This window comes from Sinocyclocheilus rhinocerous, unplaced genomic scaffold, assembly GCF_001515625.1.
Source record: "Sinocyclocheilus rhinocerous isolate Xijiao unplaced genomic scaffold, SAMN03320098_v1.1 scaffold418, whole genome shotgun sequence".
In the NCBI taxonomy this organism is placed as follows: Eukaryota; Metazoa; Chordata; class Actinopteri; order Cypriniformes; family Cyprinidae; genus Sinocyclocheilus; species Sinocyclocheilus rhinocerous.
The window spans coordinates 389820-407447 of NW_015651146.1; the positions used below are offsets into that span (position 1 = coordinate 389820).

The 17628-nt window shown below is 34.9% G+C and overlaps 1 protein-coding gene across 1 annotated transcript in view; it reads left to right on the forward strand.

The window, feature by feature from the left end:
• Positions 1-17628, forward strand: part of LOC107712656 (multiple epidermal growth factor-like domains protein 6) — a 37972-nt gene that overhangs the window by 7091 nt on the left and 13253 nt on the right. Inside the window, exons 2-11 of the mRNA XM_016517964.1 lie at positions 734-856; positions 8993-9118; positions 11921-12043; positions 12473-12595; positions 13985-14122; positions 14454-14576; positions 14731-14853; positions 16277-16444; positions 16884-17012; positions 17191-17319. Of these exons, the coding sequence (XP_016373450.1) occupies positions 734-856; positions 8993-9118; positions 11921-12043; positions 12473-12595; positions 13985-14122; positions 14454-14576; positions 14731-14853; positions 16277-16444; positions 16884-17012; positions 17191-17319 (1305 nt within the window). The remainder of the gene's footprint in view (positions 1-733; positions 857-8992; positions 9119-11920; positions 12044-12472; positions 12596-13984; positions 14123-14453; positions 14577-14730; positions 14854-16276; positions 16445-16883; positions 17013-17190; positions 17320-17628) is intronic.

The window sequence follows — 17628 nt, forward strand, 5'->3', positions numbered from 1 at the left end:
AAAAAACAAGAATTGTCTCAGCTCTTTTTTTTTTTTTTTTTTTTTTTTAATACGTGTATAAAAATCATTATGTCTATGGAATGCCCCCATAATGTGTGTGTGTGTGTGTGTGTTCATACATAAATTTTCATTTTTGAATGAACTATCCTTTGATATCATCAATGAATTGCTGACAAAAATGTTAATTGATTAAGGGTTTTCTGATTTATAAAGCAATAAAAAGGAAGAAAAATGTGCATTATGACAATAATTAAACAATTTTACTTAAAACATACTGTTGATGAAAATGTGATATTAAACATACACTATTTTTTTAAGAAGAAGAAAGGAGAAAATGTAGAAAGATTAGAATAAAATTTATTATTTCTATTATTTCTATATCTATGATTCATTATCCACCTAAATGTATGGATTAATAAAATTAATGAAAAATGACAATTTCATCATCATCATCATCATCCCAAAAAAAAAAAAGATGTCTTAAAACTTTGATTCAGTGTATCAACAGTGTCGTAGAGCTGCCAGCTATTGATTTTGACTTCAGTTAAAAAAAAACAGAACAGCATCTGACAGCAAAATAAACGGTTTTGCATATGGCTTGGAGTGGACAAATTAATTAAGTAAGTTAGAATGACTTATACTTTGTTTTCTTAGGTGAATGCTTCGAAAACTTGTGCAAGAATCAAACCACATTCCAACATGTGGCCTCATGTGTTTGCTTTTTCCTCCTCAGATATTGATGAGTGCCAGGTTCACAACGGAGGCTGCCAGCATAGGTGTGTGAACACCAGAGGCTCGTACTACTGCGAGTGCAACCCGGGCTTTCGTCTGCACATTGATGGCCGCACCTGCATAGGTGAGTCTTACAGGGGTCGAGAGAGGTCACTGACAGACTGGCCTGCATCCAAACGTTTAGAGAGTGTAATCATCACTGCCTAAGAAAAAGTTGCTTAGAACGGCTTTCTCTTCAAAGCTAGCAGGGGTCTCCACCTTGAGCTCTGTGTATGAGGGGGAATCAAAGAGCCTCTTGTTTTCTTAATAGTGGAATATTTGCTACTGTTCTGTACTGTACGGGTCTTGTCATGGTGAGTTTGTGATGGACCTTTGAGATAGACCAGACCAGGACCCTACTGTTCTCTTGCCAGGCCCACTATCAAACCATCACATCTATTCAAATGTGACTGTGGTGTAGAAGGTTTCAGGGGAAACCCAACAATTCAGTTTTCAAAGAAAAACCCTGTGGGAATAAACAGTTCTTGCAAGCATATCAATTTAGCTAATGGTGTTTGGATAGGGGTTTTGTTTTTCAAATATGTGGCAATAACAATGGATTTTGTATAGTACCATTCCAGAGCTCAGGAATTTCTTTATAGAAACTTTGAAAACATTTAACCGAGCATAGTAAATACAAATTACAATGAAGATTCCAGTCAAATACCTTTTTCAAAGCCAATGCCATGCCGCACAACGAGCCCTGTGCTTCATCTTCCATGCTGCTGGGATGCCACATGTCAGCTGAAAAAGACTTTTATTTGGAAATTATTTGGAAATGTTGTAGCTTTCTTTCCTTGTAATATGGTTATAATGTTGTGTTTTTCTGTGTGTGCTCTTGGGTTGAAAGTGGGACTCTCGGCTCTGAGATTTGCCAGTTTATTTCCAAACACCCAGTTTTATTTGTGTAAAGTGCATGACATTCCATCAGATTACTGAATAAAGGAATGTTTTGGGTAAATGGTACGTACATTCAGTAGCATCTGTGATATGCTCTTCATTACCATAGAATAGTTTGCTAAAAAAAAACAAAAAACAGAAAATGTAAGTTTATATATTATGATAGTATTTATTTCTATTTTTATATTAGCTTTAATTTTCTATTTTAAATTTTAATTTTAGTTTACGGTTTAGTAATTTTGTGATTTATATATTTTTTTATATTTCTATTTATATTTAATTAATTTTAATATTATTTTTAGTAATCTTAGTATTAATTATTTGAATTTATTTCAGTTAGTTGCCAGGCAATACTTTCTAAGTTTAAGTTTAACTTTTTTAAGTTTTTCATTTAATATTTATATTTGATTTGATTTCAGCGTTATTTCGATTTAGTTTTAACAATAAGAACACTGAAATACTGTTGTATTTACTAAAAAAAGTCAGAATTTTTATCAACTGCTTCAATCGTAATCAACTGCTTGTCAGATATTCTGATGATTGAGCTCAACTTGTATTAAACCTAGAACCTTCCTTTTAATTTCCAAGGCAGTTTGACATGGGAAAAAAAGCAAATTCCATTTGTATTCCAGATGCATTCTGGGATCCATTCACTTTGCTGAGAGTCTGATGCAGTAGCAGCATTGCCGTTCATTCTGCTTTAGCTGAATCAGCAGGATAGGGGTTTTGTTTTTCAAATATGTGGCAATAACAATGGATTTTGTATAGTACCATTCCAGAGCTCAGGAATTTCTTTATAGAAACTTTGAAAACATTTAACCGAGCATAGTAAATACAAATTACAATGAAGATTCCAGTCAAATACCTTTTTCAAAGCCAATGCCATGCCGCACAACGAGCCCTGTGCTTCATCTTCCATGCTGCTGGGATGCCACATGTCAGCTGAAAAAGACTTTTATTTGGAAATTATTTGGAAATGTTGTAGCTTTCTTTCCTTGTAATATGGTTATAATGTTGTGTTTTTCTGTGTGTGCTCTTGGGTTGAAAGTGGGACTCTCGGCTCTGAGATTTGCCAGTTTATTTCCAAACACCCAGTTTTATTTGTGTAAAGTGCATGACATTCCATCAGATTACTGAATAAAGGAATGTTTTGGGTAAATGGTACGTACATTCAGTAGCATCTGTGATATGCTCTTCATTACCATAGAATAGTTTGCTAAAAAAAAACAAAAAACAGAAAATGTAAGTTTATATATTATGATAGTATTTATTTCTATTTTTATATTAGCTTTAATTTTCTATTTTAAATTTTAATTTTAGTTTACGGTTTAGTAATTTTGTGATTTATATATTTTTTTATATTTCTATTTAGATTTAATTAATTTTAATATTATTTTTAGTAATCTTAGTATTAATTATTTGAATTTATTTCAGTTAGTTGCCAGGCAATACTTTCTAAGTTTAAGTTTAACTTTTTTAAGTTTTTCATTTAATATTTATATTTGATTTGATTTCAGCGTTATTTCAATTTAGTTTTAACAATAAGAACACTGAAATACTGTTGTATTTACTAAAAAAAGTCGTAAAAAGTAAAAAGTTTTTATCAACTGCTTCAATCGTAATCAACTGCTTGTCAGATATTCTGATGATTAAGCTCAACTTGTATTAAACCTAGAACCTTCCTTTTAATTTCCAAGGCAGTTTGACATGGGAAAAAAAGCAAATTCCATTTGTATTCCAGATGCATTCTGGGATCCATTCACTTTGCTGAGAGTCTGATGCAGTAGCAGCATTGCCGTTCATTCTGCTTTAGCTGAATCAGCAGTTAAATCATTTACTTTCCCAAGAGACCTAAAGAGTCCAGGGCTGTGAGCTCCAGTCAGGCTTCAGGCTCGTTTATCACTTTTTTTCCGCTATCAAACCAACTCTTCTATAGAACCACTATCTGAATCAAAGCTAAATGGGATGGAACACAGTACTAGAATGAACCAGAAACAGATGCCACTAATTAATCAATGAGGGTTTTATACAGGATCATTTGGTTTTGGTTAACAGTAATTTGAGAAGTTGGTAATCTTGTCGATATCTCATAAGCTCAACTTGTATTAAACCTAGAACCTTCCTTTTAATTTCCAAGGCAGTTTGACATGGGAAAAAAGCAAATTCCATTTGTATTCCAGATGCATTCTGGGATCTATTCACTTTGCTGAGAGTCTGATGCAGTAGCAGCATTGCCGTTCATTCTGCTTTAGCTGAATCAGCAGCTAAATCATTTACTTTCCCAAGGGACCTAAAGATTCCAGGGCTGTGAGCTCCAGTCAGGCTTCAGGCTCGTTTATCACTTTTTTTCCGCTATCAAACCAACTCTTCTATAGAACCACTATCTGAATCAAAGCTAAATGGGATGGAACACAGTACTAGAATGAACCAGAAACAGATGCCACTAATTAATCAATGAGGGTTTTATACAGGATCATTTGGTTTTGGTTAACAGTAATTTGAGAAGTTGGTAATCTTGTCGATATCTCATGCCAGAAGCTTATTAAGTTGTGAATTATGACTGACAGATAAACCCTTAATTATTTTAAATTCACTCAAGGATTTTCTGCCAAAAGTAATACTATCATTATCCTTTATTAGACACACTCTCATAACCAAAATGTAAAGATTTTTCATTTTTTCAACCACTTTCCCACTACACCACTTCAAAAAAATGATCCTGTTTCAACAAATTATCACTTTTATTTGATCAATGATTTGAAAAGAGAGACAGTTGTCTGATTATATAGGATTTTATATGACATTTTCAAATATGTTTTGGATAGTGTGCAATATTATATGGAAGGATTTTTGAGGACAGACGGCTCACTCCACCACATTGAGGAAGACGATATGCCTGTTATGACAGTATATATTTAGTCTCACTGCTGAAATATAGTCTGTTCATTGAAGACATGTGATAGCAAGTGTCTTCAGTGGCTTAAGATTTGTGGTTTGGAGTATTATCCTCCTTGTGATGGTGAGACATTTTAATGGTGATCACATATATACTGTAAGTGCGATTGTGACTGTCATTACATTTGATTTATTTTTTTATTTTTTCATGTGTCAGTTAGGCGCATGCTTGTCTGAAATATATTATTCCAAAATGATAGACTAGTGTGGATTTTTTTTTTTCAAATAAATATTCAGCAGTTTCTGCTGAAGGTTATACAGAAAACACTGGAAAATAGTTAAAATGTGTATAGACTGTGATTAGAATGTCTTTAAATCTAAAAGTAATAAGTACTTTAACATGTCATAGACATACTGTTCAAAGGTTTGGGATCAAGATTTACAGAACATGATACATTTTAACTTTTTAGTTTTGTGTGTGTTCAGATGAGAAATAGTTCCTTTCCTAAAACTAACACAATTTTTTCACTTCAAAGCTTACTTCATGAATAATTTCCTTGCTAAATAAATAATATGTACTACCATTCAAAGTTTGGGGTCAGTAAGTTGTTGTTGTTTTTTCCCAGAAAAAAATGCATTAAATTGATAAAAATAAAAGACATTTATAATGTTACAAAAGTTTGCTATTTCAAATAAATATTTTTTATTAATCAAAAAAAAAAAAAAAAAATTTCTTGCAGAATATTAACAAAAAAAATAATGCAAAAAAATTAAGCAGCACAACAGTTTTCAACATTGATAATAATGACAAATGTTTATTAAGCATAAAGAATGATTTCTGAAGGATCATGTAACACTGAAGACTGGAGAAAATTCAACTTCTCAGGAATAAACTACATTTTACATTTGTAATAAAACAAGCTTGGGAATAATTTCCTTGCTAAATAAATAATATGTACTACCATTCAAAATTTGGGGTCAGTAAGTTGCTGTTGTTTTTTCCCAGAAAAAAATGCATTAAATTGATTAAAATAAAAGACATTTATAATGTTACAAAAGTTTGCTATTTCAAATAAATATTCAAAAAAAAAACAAAAAAAAAACAAATATTCTTGCAGAATATTAACAAAAAAAATCATGCAAAAATATTAAGCAGCACAACAGTTTTCAACATTGATAATAATGACAAATGTTTATTAAGCATAAAGAATGATTTCTGAAGGATCATGTAACACTGAAGACTGGAGAAAATTCAACTTCTCAGGAATAAACTACATTTTACATTTGTAATAAAACAAGCTTGGTGAGCATAAGAGACTTTCAAAAACCTTAAAAAATGTAAGTATCTAAATAATCTGGGTACTAAGCCTAACCTAAGGACAGTAATTTAGAAAACAAAGCAAAACATGCAGTTCTTCTCCTGGATATGTTTTACTTTACTAAGTGCCTCAAATAAAACTCTTTCAAAGATTTGATGCTACTAATCTTGCAAAATTTGAAAAATAAAGTGATTATTTGATCCTCAAAAGCACTTACTGTATTAATGGCAGTACAACAGCAGACTTATAGAGAAAGCCTCTGTGAAGACTGTCATTTTTGGGTGCAACATACATCAAATGGCCAGTGAATTGAGACTACATTAACTGTATGTGTTTATCTGTAGCTCAGCTGTAACATTTGTCTGACCCTGTTTGATGAAAGAGGTGAGTGAACATTCAGGAAAAGGGTGGAGAAGACAGACTGAAAGGCCACTGACATTAGGACATCATCCGCCTCCCGCTGAATCATTAGAAACAAGATAATGAAAGAGTGAATGCACCAGTCTTTAGTCTGAAATCTTGCACATTTTAGGATTTACTCCAAAGGCGTCTTTGCTAGGCATTCATGATCTAAGATTAAAAAGTACAGGTTACTGGTCGTTCAGAGTGTTTTCAGTCATCCACGCTGACCGATCTCTTATCACCACACCAGATAGCTTTTAAATAGTGCATAACAAAGCTAATTAGTGGTATTTTACTGAATATTATGATTGGTTTCTGTCCTGAGATGACTATCCTTTTTTGAAAATGGCAACATCGCCAAGCATCACAATCCAAACACTTGAGTAGGATGAGAAACTGCTTGTTTTTCCATCAAAGCTTCATATCAGTCATCTGAGAAAAAATGGTCCGTTTGCAGTGAACTGTTTTCACTAAATGATTCAGCTTCTGAAAATAATTGCTTGGTACTATTTTGGATGATTAGTGAAGAATGCTTTTGACAGGACCGTTCAATGATTGTTCCACATTCTCTTCTATTACTAGAGAAAATATTTATTTAAAGAGTGGACATTGAAATCTTCTAATAAAATCCACAAATTTTAATAAAAGTGGATAATAAAATCTACATGCTTTCATCGAAATAGCAGTTTTTTTTAAATGTAAAAGCTAAAAATTGATTCATATCAGACCTTGATATTATATTTAGCATGTTACAGCATTGCATAAAAGCAAGCAAATTGCACATCATGTTCAAAGTTTAATTGTCAAGTCAAATTATGTAATTAACCCTGAATAAATTCAGCTGTGGTGGCAGCATCATGTTATGGGCTGCTTGTCTTTAGCATGGCCAGGTGCTCGGTTATGACATAAGGAACGTCTCGGTTACGTATGGTAACCCTCGTTCCCTGAAGGAGGGAACGGAGACGTCACGTCGTGACCGACGAATTGGGATATCGCTTCGATAGACCAATCTACTTCGAGTGTAAACTAAACGAGCCAATGCACATTGGCATGCAATTATTGCATCCAGCTGCCGCTGATCACAGCGTGAGTGAGATGACTATCCTTTTTTGAAAATGGCAACATCGCCAAGCATCACAATCCAAACACTTGAGTAGGATGAGAAACTGCTTGTTTTTCCATCAAAGCTTCATATCAGTCATCTGAGAAAAAATGGTCCGTTTGCAGTGAACTGTTTTCACTAAATGATTCAGCTTCTGAAAATAATTGCTTGGTACTATTTTGGATGATTAGTGAAGAATGCTTTTGACAGGACCGTTCAATGATTGTTCCACATTCTCTTCTATTACTAGAGAAAATATTTATTTAAAGAGTGGACATTGAAATCTTCTAATAAAATCCACAAATTTTAATAAAAGTGGATAATAAAATCTACATGCTTTCATCGAAATAGCAGTTTTTTTTAATGTAAAAGCTAAAAATTTATTCATATCAGACCTTGATATTATATTCAGCATGTTACAGCATTGCATAAAAGCAAGCAAATTGCACATCATGTTCAAAGTTTAACTGTCAAGTCAAATTATGTAATTAACCCTGAATAAATTCAGCTGTGGTGGCAGCATCATGTTATGGGCTGCTTGTCTTTAGCATGGCCAGATAAATTAGGGTTAAAATAAATATAAACATGTTTTTGTTCAAAATGACTGCCTTCTGCCAGAAAGTTGAATAACGATACAGCAAATAACCAAATCCCACAGTCTGCTAAAATAGAAAATGTTTTAAAAAAGAAAGATCAGTATCCTGGAATGGCGTCGGTGTCAGTGGACAGGTTTCAGATCTGTAACAAATCTGTTTGTTAACTGACCCACACCGTACTGTGCACTGGAAGTGTTCTTGCAATTTGAACTTTTCCGCAAGAAAAATGGTAAAATCCAGATGTGCTGCATTAACAGAGTCCAATATAAACAGAATTACTGATGTAATTAAAGCCAAAGGTGCTACCACAAAGTATTATATAAAGTGAGTGCTCTCTTGTGCAAACGAAGTACTGACAGTTTTTAATTATTTTCTTCCAAGAATAATACATTTCTTTTTCAGTTTAATGTCTTATGCTGCAAGGTCTTATTAAAGTGTAAAAATGGCTGACAGGATTTGTTTGAATTTTAATGCATAGAATTTCATTCATTATCTGTGTAAAAGACAAATTAAAGAGATAATGGTATTTTTAAATAAATATATTTATATTATATTATAAATATATTATAGTTTTTATTTATGTTTACTATTATTATTATATGTGTGTACATTACACACACACACACATAAATATATGTATATATATATATATATATATATATTTCTATCATGAGAACTCTCTGAAGATTTTAGCATGGTAATGGATATGACAATGTTAATGTATTTGGTCTTGGCGGAGTAGATCTGCTACGCTGCTGCTGCTGCGGCAGAGCAAGAACCGAGGCTTGCAACTGCCGATACATCCACAGACATGCTGCTGTGATCATGTAGGAAATACTGTTGCTGCACATGTAACATATACAGTATGAAATAACCCTCGTGTATAACATACATGAAGCCACACTGTAAGCAGATCAATACAGGTGGAGCTGGGGAAGGTGGAGGGTTTCTGAAGCATGCTGCAACATCTTAACGGTCGTTTCTCTTTTTCCTTATTCCTCCCACAGCTGTCCTATCCTGTGCAGTGAATAATGGAGGCTGTGAGCATGAATGTGGCCAACTTTCTCCAGTTCACTTCCAGTGCCGCTGCAGACGTGGGTACCTGCTCACAGCTGATGGCAAGCGCTGTAGACGTGAGTTTTGCTCTTCATGTATATAATTTTGACATCTAACAGTGGCTTGACTTAGTGGTGCTCAATTTTGTTGAAAAATCGATCAAAATTAACATCAGATGATGCTTTATTTTTACTGTTTCAAACAGTACCATGTTCAACTTACTATAACAGTTGTTTTACTAGATAGCCTCATGTTTTGTACAGTAATCCTAATATAAGACTTTACTAAAGTAATCAGAACTCAAATATCATATGTTTTGGATCCTAGTCCAGCACCAGACCAGTCTGGACCAGTATGGAAATTCATGTTTGTCAACGTGGTCATTTCAGCAGGGTGTAGAAGCAGTTATTTTTGTTGCTTATTTAAACTCTTTACTTTCTGAAGTTTTGTTATGTTCATGATGCCATCCATAAAATGTCCCGGCAGTGCATATCACATGCTGTTAGTCAAAGAGCATGCTGACAAGAGGATGAAAGTAGGAAAAGCTTTGGTCTAAGGCTATGTCATAAAGTCAGTATGTAGCTCTTGGACGTATGGATGGAAGGGTTCTTGGCAGAAAGGTGGAAGCTAAAGAAAGTGATCAACATCTCTAAAACCCAGATGTGCTGTTTTCTCAGAGATATTGGCAACTGCCTTGGATACTTTGACTTGGTATCTGTATCAGTCCTGAATCAAGTCATATGAAGTTGGACTAGTGTATCACAACCATGCAAACGTTGAGTTACAAATTACAAACTTTAGACTGAATTTGTATACTTTCAAAAAGTGGTACAGCTCAAGAGCAGTTACTAACCTAAATAACGGGGTCAAGGATTCCAATAACTATGAACTTGAAAACAGACCTCACTTAGTGCAGTGTGAGTCACTTGAACAGCAATATCTGAAACTGCTGTGCATTTTGGCCTGCTTTAAATAGCAGTTTTCACTGAGAAACACTTATATTATTCAGACTACAGCATCATCATCTTGGCGAATACTGTGCCAATTCCAGTGTGTCTGCCAAAATTCATATTCACTGTACACAGCCCCACAGATCCAATTTCCTGACACTCGCCAGAGCCAATTGTTCCCCTATGAAGTGTTACCACTGGGAGTTAGGTGAAGACAAGGGGAAAGAACAAGGGACAGAGAGAATGTGTATGTTATTGTGTAACTAGTAGCTGTTTGACATTGACAAAAAACATGCTAGCATCTGTGTTCATGAGAGAGCGGTGGACAGTGCAATTCAGCAAATGGATAACATTGTTTAACGGTTTTCATACTGTTGTGATCAAAGTACAGATGAGTCTTGGGACAAAAGTTTTTGTACTAGTTTAATACTTAGACAATCCTTACAAAAACAACTATGGTTGTGCAGTGCTACAGCGAAGGTATCTGATGGTAAAACCATGGTACATTGATTTGTACCATGGTCAAAGATGAACTGGAACAAAAAAAAAAAACAGATTGAAACTCATATCATATTTATATATCATAAACATCATATGCTCTATTACATATTCAAGAAATATCACACTCAGTTGTTCTCAATATCAATCAACACTATACCTTTAATCCACCTTATTTTTAATGTGAGAGTGAGGTAGGCCATTTTTAACTTGAATGTGCAAGGCTGTCACCCGCTCAATTGATTTATCTGTACAAAATGTATCTGTTTGTTTGTCCTCTCAGTAGGCAATTTGGATATGACTACTGATATTCAGACAAACAGCACGATTGTGATACTGCTTTTATAAAACAGTTAAATAAACAAGAAGTTAATATTGAGTAACTTCAATTTAATTTTGCTCAACATGAAGTCAAAGCAGAATTAAAGGTTATGTGTCTCAGGACAACACACAGTAGTGACGTTGGTAAGTGAATCTGCGATTTTGAACAAATCGCTTGGATGAATGATTCAATGACTCGCTCATAAAGGCACTAGCTGCATCCAAAATAACATTCTGTCATTCGCACTTACTTTGCGAATGACAGAAATGTCTGTGCTGTGTAGTTTAAATCCAGGCGTTCTACATTTATGTCTTATGAATAAAATGAATTCGACATACTACTCTTTTCACATACTGTTTTTCACCTACTATATAGTAGAAAAGTAGGCAGATTAACACAGTCGGAGCCATTTGTTCAATTTCTTAATAAATTAGTGCCAGATGAATCGGTTGAACCAATGAATCAATGATTCACTCATATAGACAGTCACTTGTTGCCACCTACTGGCGTAATATGTAATATGCAGAAAGAATCGCTGTAAAATCCCCACCACTGGAACACACAAAAACAGTGAAACAGTGAAAAGTATATAAACAATGAATATCATATTCATAGTGTTTATATGGTGCACCAAGGTAGTATTTCTAAAAGACATCAAATTACCACGTTTTTTAAATACTTAGTTCATGTATAGTTTTCTTTGGTTTTGAACGGATCATATTACCCCGATTTGCTCACCCAAATCTATAAAAATGTGTTGAAAGGTAAGTTATGGCTGGTATAAACCTGACATTTTTTTGTTGGTCTCTGATGCAGTATATCACGCCATATGTTAAAAACACTTTTTTCTTTTCTTATTTATTCTGGATAAAATCTGTCCTCCAAAGGGGTCTCAAAATCGCATTGTTATATGTATGATGTGTTTTATGTCATAACGTGACTAAGGCAACAGAGCTGGCCAGGGAAGTATGGGAATTCACATAGAGAAAGACTGCAAAAATTATGTATGTGTATTACATGGACGGAGTTGTTGACAAGAGTTTGTGTGCGTGAGGGAGACAGCCACTGAAATGACTTATAAGATCTGACTTAAACGGCATGTGTTTCAGTGAGGAACCCATGTGCGGAGAGGAACGGCGGCTGTGTGCACTTATGTCGCAGTGATGGCGGTCATGCTGTGTGCAGCTGTCACCAAGGCTTCACGCTGGCCCAGGACCAGAAGAGCTGTGAAGGTAAAAGCTTCTGACAGCAGCAGTGAAGGGCTTTTCCACCACGCTAGGGTTCAGTTACACTGTCATGGAAAGTATTAAATGGTCTCTCATCTGCTGAATCCTCTTTTTCCGAAGTTTCTTTCCCATGGTGTGAGAACAGTGGAAGCACTGTGTTTGATTAGATGTCTGAAAGCTGTAGAACATGGTTCATCTTCTCAGTGAGACAGTGAGCAGAGATTTCCACTCTGAAGTCCATGATGGAACCAGTTAGTGCTTGAGAGGTTACACTCATTGATTTTCTTTTAAGTGATTGTAAGAGGCAGAAATTTATGTTTGTCCAACTGAAAGTGACTCAACAAATCCAGAGTGGGATTCTCATCGAATTAGATGGTATCTGTATAAATAGAAAAGGCAACATGTCATCAGTAACTTGTAATTGGTGTGTTTCAGATGTCGATGAGTGTGAAACGGGATTGGCAGCTTGTGCTCACAGTTGCCGAAACACTCCGGGCTCTTTCTCATGCGTCTGCAATCCGGGATACGAGCTGGGCTCTGATGGCAGGAAATGCTACCGTGAGTTACCTTTCACTTAATTAACTTCTAAGCACAGTTCGGAAAAGCACAGAAACATACCCCAATGGTCTCAATAAGTAGTGATTGGTGGGTTAAGTGTGAAGTATTGATACTTTTAATAATGATATTGTATCAAGAGAATTGATCATTCTAGTGGATAAGCAAGTGATAACTATAGTGATTTAACTACACTACCGTTCAAAAGTTTGGGGTTGGTAAGTTTAATGCTTTAATATTTTTGAAAGAACTCTTATGCTTACCAAGGCTGCATTTATTTGATCCAAAATGCAATAAAACATAATATTGTGAAATATTATATATTTTAAAGTGTAATTTATTCCTGTGATGGCAAAGCTGAATTTTCAGCATCATTACTCCAGTCTTCAGTGTTACATGATCTTTCAGAAATCATTCTAAGATGCTGATTTGAGAAACATTTCTTCTTATCAATGTAAATATCAATATTTTATGCAAACAGTGATACATTTTATTGTTAGGATTCTTAATATGTAGAAAGAAGAATAAAAAAGAACAGCATTAATCTAAAATGGAAATCATTTGTAACATTAGAAATGTCTTTTTGTAGCATTATAAATGTCATTTGTAACATTGTAAAGGTCACTTAATGCATCCTTGCTGAATAATAGCGTTTTTACTGACCCCAAACATTTGAATGGTAGTGTATATTTTATTTTTTTAGCAAGAAAATAATGAATAAGTGACAAAAAATTAACTGTATTAGTGAATAGTTTTACCATAGGAACTATTTCTCATCTGAACATGCAAAAAACTTCTGAAAGACAAGCTTAGAAGTTAAAATTCATCATGGTTTGTAATTAACTATGAACTTGATCCACTAACATCTGCCTGATTGATCAATGGATAATGAACAGTCAGCTGGTCATTATTGCCAAATAAACCCTGAGTGGGTGATCAGGTGTTCACTCAGGTGTTCATCAATCAGGAGGAAGTTTATTTTACAATAATGACTGACTGACTGTACTGTACATTATCAACATATTTTATGGGAACTTGACAAGTAAATAAATGGACATGAATTTAGCTTAGTTTATAGGAGAAAACCTTGAACCTAGAACATTGTAGAAGATTGTTGTAAAAACTGAAAATGAAAAAAAAACAAAACAGTTTACTGGTAGTATTGGTATCAATATCCGCGATATTGGCCTTGCACTTGATATGGAATTATTAACTACAATGAACATGATCCATTAACATTTGACAACCAGAAAGTGTCCAACTTCAAAACCTAACAAATTTTGAAATAAATTACACATAGTTGGCTTTTTTATTATCTAATGCAATGACATTCATGCTATGTTCATAATCATTTTTGAACAATTGTTTCTTTATATTATTATCTCTCTGTAGGTATTGAAATGGAGATTGTTAATAGTTGCGACTCAGATAATGGTGGCTGTTCACACCACTGTCAGCACGGCACGCTTGGACCCGTCTGCAGCTGTAACCAGGGTTATCAGCTCGCGGAGGACCACAAAACCTGTTTGGGTGAGTGTGCAGGTGTACATAAATTAGTTTTACAAAATAACTCCAATGAAATCCATCTCTTGGATTCAGCGTGCATCCAGCTGCACTGATACACCTTTAAAATCATCATTCCTCAAACAATATTAATGACTATTTCCTGCAAAAGCAAATGTCAGCCAGCTGGATCTCAGCAGTTTTAGGTCTTGTGTTTTTCTGGCTGTGCCTTGAAGGTTCTCTCCAAATAACGAGCCCTCTTCATAGCTGGAAATGTGCTTATGTAAATACTCAGTCTACAGAGTCCTAATAGACACCGATGGCTCGTGGCCTTCCTGTACTGCTTTGTTTGTTTAAGATCTGGAAGAATGTGAGGAGGTAACTTCATGCTGTGAGCAAAACTGCACAAACCACCCCGGAGGTTATGAGTGCTACTGCAGGGCAGGATACAGACTCAACACTGACGGATGTGGATGTGATGGTACTTCACAACCTGTTTACTGCTGATCGACTATTAAAGAAGAGCGAGGAGACATATCAGTTACTGTCAATGTGCTATAATAATAAACAGTGCTAGTTACATCACAGTGCAGTCACATTGTATAAAGAGTGTTGTGTTTTCCACTGGTGTCTAGATGTGGATGAGTGTCTGTCTGATAATGGGGGCTGTGAGCACACTTGTCAGAACACAGCTGGCTCCTATCACTGCTTCTGTGAGTTTGGAAACCGGCTCGCTGAGGATAGACACTCCTGTATTCGTAAGTATACCATGTGGGGCACAGTGGATATCAGTTACTTGATCCTGATTGGTCAATCACAACATTCTGTGGTCAGATCTGTAATGAATAATGTGCTATACAGCCATCTGGCCATTGTTGAAAAATAAACCCTATGTGTTGCATCACTTATCATCATGACGGGGTTTGTTTTGCGATAATGGTCATGTTATCGTTATCGTTTTGCGATTTTATTTTATGAAGAGAATGAGACTTTTAAAGCACAGTATAGGAAATGGGTTGGCAGGGAAACATATAAACTGTTTATAAATACTTAAATAAATAGTTTAGGGGCCATCGTACAAAAATACTTGACCTCAGAATGCCAACCTATCAGAGTTGAGTATTCCAGACCACTATGTACGGTAATAATTTTGTGAAGTAAATGCTAAACTGTGTTATTAACTTTCTATATAGTTCTGAAATGATTTCCTACAGTACATAGCCTTTTTTTCACATAATGAAATAATCCGGGTTTTTTTATTTTTTATTTGAATTATTCAATTATTGATTTAGTTATATAGGTATATGGTAATGAGTATGTAAATCCGATTGGCTGGAAACATTGAATTGAATGAACCAATTAGAATGCAAGTAAAAGCACAGTATAGGAAATGGGTTGACAGGGAAACATATAAACTGTTTATAAATACTTAAATAAATAGTTTAGGGGCCATCGTACAAAAATACTTGACCTCAGAATGCCAACCTATCAGAGTTGAGTATTCCAGACCACTATGTACGGTAATAATTTTGTGAAGTAAATGCTAAACTGTGTTATTAACTTTCTATATAGTTCTGAAATGATTTCCTACAGTACATAGCCTTTTTTTCACATAATGAAATAATCCGGGTTTTTTTATTTTTTATTTGAATTATTCAATTATTGATTTAGTTATATAGGTATATGGTAATGAGTATGTAAATCCGATTGGCTGGAAACATTGAATTGAATGAACCAATTAGAATGCAAGTAGAGTTTCATGGCTGAACTATTCATTGATTACACTAACATTAAAAAAAGATTGGGGTTTGGTAAGTTTAATGTTTTTGAAAGAACTCTTATGCTTACCAAGGCAGCCTTTATTTGATAAAAAATATACCTATATACAGTATGTATATAGTTAATATTGTTGTATGGGCCCTGGGAAAACTAGCAACCACTTTGTGAAAGCTAATGGGCATCTGAATAAAGAATGTGCATTTGGTATTTGATAATTATCTGTCCAATGAGCAGGATATTGTCCAGCCAGCTGATAAACATATTCAGTGTGATACTACATCTAATCATCTTGTCAAGGCTTATTTTGCAATAATAAGACATTATTACTTACATAGTTGGTGTAACAGCAAGACAACATTGATCATGTCAATATATCTACTTCTCTCTCTCTGTTCTATGTAGCCCTGGAGAGAGCGGTTGAGGAATTGTCCAGTCCAACGGTGGTTGAGAGACCTCTCCTTCAACTCACTCTCCTGCAGGACTACCCACAACCCCTGGAGCGTTATCACGACTATGAGGATGATGGCTTTGGAGAGCTGCGAGCAGATAGCACCCTCTCTGAGAAATTTGGTCTGTTGTTAAGTCAGGGGCCATCGTACAAAAATACTTGACCTCAGAATGCCAACCTATCAGAGTTGAGTATTCCAGACCACTATGTACGGTAATAATTTTGTGAAGTAAATGCTAAACTGTGTCATTAACTTTCTATATAGTTCTGAAATGATTTCCTACAGTACATAGCCTTTTTTTCACATAATGAAATAATCCGTTTTTTTTATTTTTATTTGAATTATTCAATTATTGTTTTAGTTATATAGGTATATGGTAATGAGTATGTAAATCCGATTGGCTGGAAACATTGAATTGAATGAACAAGAAACATATTTTATTATTATCAATGTTGAAAACAGTTGTGCAGCTTTAATACTTTTGTGGAAACTGTGATACTTTTGAACAGTAGGCCTATACTTAACTACTCTGTATAAAATAATTATTTTGTCCATTTTAGCCTGTCCAGAGGGAACATTTGGGAGAAACTGTTCCTTCACTTGTAAGTGCAAAAACGGTGGCACCTGTGACCCGATTAGCGGGAAGTGCTGCTGCCCACCTGGAGTGAGTGGAGACCTGTGCCAGGATGGTGAGTGACTGCGAGATTACAACATAAAATAAAACCATATCTGCTGTTCCAAACAGTGCAGGCATGTTTAGATGAAATATGACTTGTGCTTTATGTCTCAAATTACGTTCATACGATTTTCGATCAAGTTAATCTTTCATTTAAAGCTAGAGTGTGTAATTTTTTATTCTGTGTTCAGGCTGTCCGAAGGGACTATATGGAAAACACTGCAACAAGAAATGTAACTGTGCTAATAACGGACGCTGCCATCGCACATATGGAGGCTGCCTGTGTGATCCAGGGCTCTACGGCAGGTTTTGTCACCTACGTAAGTCCAGCAGTATATCAGACCGACAGTGACTTAAAACTCCAGGAGATACTCGCACAGTGTGATTTACCCAAGTAGGACATGTTCCTGGATCAACACCCTTTTTTGGACTTTCACAACATTCCTATGAAGCAACCAAAGCCCTAATCCTATTCCAAACCATAACCATAAAATCAAAGGGAAAATATATTTTGGGGTCCAAATGTCTGAGACCACTAACAAAAATGCTTCTATTTTGCTTTTTTTAGATAGTTTAATAATATTTTTTCAGTAATTTAATACAAGTTTGTGTAAAACCTGATGCTCATG